General features: G+C 39.5%; 1 protein-coding gene across 1 annotated transcript; it reads right to left on the bottom strand.

Annotated features, from left to right (window-relative positions):
• Nucleotides 1-206: 206 nt before the first annotated feature.
• LOC129007392 (heterogeneous nuclear ribonucleoprotein A1-like) lies at nucleotides 207-1,040 on the bottom strand. Its single transcript, XM_054438224.1, has one exon. It carries the CDS (start codon nucleotides 1,038-1,040, stop codon nucleotides 207-209), a length of 834 nt encoding a protein of 277 aa, XP_054294199.1.
• Nucleotides 1,041-3,896: the final 2,856 nt, after the last annotated feature.

The raw sequence follows: 3,896 nt of genomic DNA on the forward strand, positions 1-3,896 counted from the left end.
TAAGTATGGTCTAAACCATGTCTTCTTTGTAGCAGCTAGGCCCTGCTAGGCTGAGTTCACAAATCTGTTGTAACCCGTAGCTTCCCTGTCCCTTCTCTGGCTCTCCTCTCCTGCTAAGCTTTTTTTCCTGTCAGTAGTTAAAATCTTCTGCCACTGGCATAGCTACTGTTGCTACTGGAACTGTCATAGCCACCTTGGTTTTGTGGTTAGGCAAAGTATTGGCCCCCACCACCATAGGGGCCAGAGCTTCTGCCTCCAAAGTTTCGTCCCTTCTTGGGTCCAAAATATGAAGACTGATTGCTGTAATTGCCAAAATCACTGTAGGTCCCACCACTTCCAAAATTGCTTCCATCATTACCAAATCCATTATAGCCATCCCCACTGCCACCATATCCACCACCACCCTGGCTGTCACCAAAGCCACCATGACCACTAAAGTTTCCTCCACGACCAAAGTTGTCATTCCCACCAAAACCACCTCTACAACCACCACCAAAATTTTCAGAACCTCTTCGACCTCTTTGGCTGGGTGAAGCACTAGCCATCTCTTGCTTTGACAGGGCTTTCCTAACTTCACAGTTGTGGCCATTCACAATATGGTATTTCTGAATGACAGTCTTATCCACGGAGTCATGGTCGTCAAAGGTTACAAAGGCAAAGTCCCTTTTCTTGCCACTGCCATGGCCAGTCATGATTTCAATCACTTCCATTTTTCCAAACTGTTGAAAGTAATCTGTTAGGTGATGTTCTTCAGTGTCTTCTTTAATGCCACCAACAAATACCTTTTTCACAGTTAAATGGGCACCTGGTCTTTGGAAATCTTCTCTTGAGACAGCTCTCTTTGTTTCCACAACTCTTCCATCCACCTTGTGTGGCCTTGCATTTGTGGCTGCATCCACCTCCTCCACAGTGGCATATGTGACAAACCCAAAGCCCCCGGAGCACTTGGTGTTTGGATCTCTCAGGACCACACAATCCGTGAGCATTCCCCATTGCTCAAAATGGCTCCTCAAGCTCTCATCGGTTACTTCAATGCTCATCCCTCCAGTCAGGAGTTTCTGCAGCTGTTAGGGCTCTTTAGGAGACTCTGACTTAGACATGATGGCAGGGGGAAGAGAGACTTTAATGATCCAGGTCTTGCGTATCTTCCGGCAAATTTGTCACTAAGTATTTCCCACATTAATACTATCATACATGTACTTTTAACATTTCAATTTCAAGCAGAAGGTTGTAAGCATGTAGAAATACAATTGATTTTGGTATGTTGTGTATGTGTCTTGAAACTTACTAAACTCACATACTTTTAGCAGTATTTTGTAGATTCCTTAGAATTTTCTTTATAGATGACCATGTTGTCTGCAAATACAGTTTTACCTCTTCATTTCCAATCTGTATGTCTTTATTTTTATTCATTTATTTATTTTTAGATTTCTCCCAATTTAGGAATATTTTATTTATTGTGTAGAGATTAACTCCCTTCTTCTTTATTCTGGATAAAATCTTCTTTATTCTGGATTTCATTATCACGATTCCATAGTATGATTACACACTCCAGCATGACGTTGAACAGAAGTGGGAAAAACAGGACATCTTTGCATTCTTCCTGATCTAAGGGAGAAAGGCACTCACTCTTTCATAATTAAGCATAACATTAGAGATAGGTTTTTTTGTAGATGCGCTTTATCAGGTTGCAGAAGTTCCCTTCCTTCTATTCCTAGTTTGCTGCAAGTTTTTGTCATGAATAGATGTTGGATTTCACCAAATGCTTTCCTGCATCTATTGAGATGATCACGTGGTTTATCCTTTTTAGTAAATTAACATGGTAAATTACACTGAATAATTTTCAAATATTAAACTAATCTTTCACTCTTGAGATTATGCATTTTGTAATGATGTATCTTACTTTTTATATATTAGTCGTGTTGATTTGTTAAAATTTTTTGCATCTATTTAATTATGGATATTGTTCTGCAGATTTCTTTCTTTGTAATATTTTTATCTGGTTGTAATATCGGGGTAATGCTAACCTCATAGAATGAGTTGGGAAGTGTTCCCTTCTTTTCAGTATCCCAAATGAGTTTGTGAATTGCTATTATTTATTCCTTAAATGTTTGATAAAATTCACCAGCAAAGTCATCATTATGTGACGTAATCTTCATGGGAAACTTTTATTTGTTTGAGACGGAGTCTCGCTCTTTCACCAGGCTGGAGTGCGGTAGCGTGATCTTGGCTCACTGCAACCTCCGCCTCCCAGGTTCAAGCGATTCTCCTGCCTCAGCCTCCCAAGTAGCTAGGATTACAAGCACGCACCACCACACCCAGCTAATTTTTGTATTTTTAGTAGAGACAGGGTTTCACCATGTTGGCCAGGATGGTCTCAATCTCGACCTCGCCATCTACCCTCCTCGGCCTCCCAAAGTGCTGGGATTACAGGCGTGAGCCACCACGCCCAGTCTCGTGGGAAATTTTTATACTACACATTCAATTTCTTATAGATATAGAGCTATATAAGTGACCTATTTCTTCTTGAATGAGCTTTGGTGCTTTGTATCTTTCTCTACTTCATCAAAAATTTCAAATTTATTGGCATAAAGTTATTCACAATATTTCCTTATTACCTAGTTAATGTCCATCAAATCTGTAGAAATCTATCATTTCTGAGATTGATAATTTATGTCTTCTTTCTTTTTCCTAATCAGCCAGTTGCTCAATTTCATTAGTCTTCTCAAAGTACCAAATTTTTGTTTCATTGATTTTTCCTATTGCCTTTTTGTCTGATGTTTATTAATTTCTACATTTATCTTTATTATATCCACTCTTCTGCCACTTTCTGGTTTTGTAAAGATGGAAGCTTAGGTAATTTATAAGAGACCTTTCCTTTTTTCTAATTTAAGTGTTTAATGCTATATAATTTCCTCAAACAGTGCCTTAGCTAAATTCCAAAGGAGTTAACTTTTTTCTTCTTCTTCTTCTTTTTTTTACAGGGTTGGCTCTGTTGCCAGGCTGGAGTGCAGTGGTGCAATCGTGGCTCACTGCAACCTCCACCTCCCAGGCTCAAGTGATCCACCTCAGCCTCCTGAGTAGTTGGGACTTCAGAGGTATGCCACCAGGCCCAGGTAATTTTTGTATTTTTTGTAGATACGGGGTTTTGCCATGTTGCCCAGGCTGGTCTCGAACTCCTGAGCTTAAGTGGTCTGCCTACCTTGGCCTTCCAAAGTACAGGGATTACAGGTGTGAGCCACTGCATCTGGCCAACATGGTGTTTTCACTCAGGTTGAAACAATTTCTTATCTTTCTTATGACTTCTTGACCCATGCGTTATTTAGAACTGTGTTATTTTATTTTAAGAATAAATTTAACCGATGAGGTGAAAGAGTTATACACTGAAAACTCTAAAAACATTGATGAAAGAAATTGAAGAAGACACAAATAAATTGAAAGATATCCCATGTTCATGAACTGGAAGAATTAATATTATTAAAGTGTCCATACTACTCAAAGCAATCTACAGATTCAATGCACTCCCTATCAAAATACCAATAACACATGTTCTCAGTACAAATACATAAATATGTGAGGTAATATGTATGTTAATTAGCTTGATTTGGCCATTCCACAATGTATATATATTTCAAAATATCATGTAGTATACCATAAATACATATCATTTTTTTTTTTTTTTTGAGATGGAGTCTTGCTCTGTTGCCAAGCTGGAGTGCAGTGGCACAATCTTGGCTCACTGCAACCTCCGACTCCCTGGATCAAGCAATTCTCCTGCCTCAGCCCCCCGAGTAGCTGGGATTACAGGCACATGCAACCACGCCCAGCTAATTTTTGTATTTTTAGTAGGGACGGGGTTTCACCATGTTGGCCAGGATAGTCTCGATCTCCTGACC

This window comes from Pongo pygmaeus, chromosome 1 (assembly GCF_028885625.2).
Source record: "Pongo pygmaeus isolate AG05252 chromosome 1, NHGRI_mPonPyg2-v2.0_pri, whole genome shotgun sequence".
Lineage (NCBI taxonomy): Eukaryota > Metazoa > Chordata > Mammalia > Primates > Hominidae > Pongo > Pongo pygmaeus.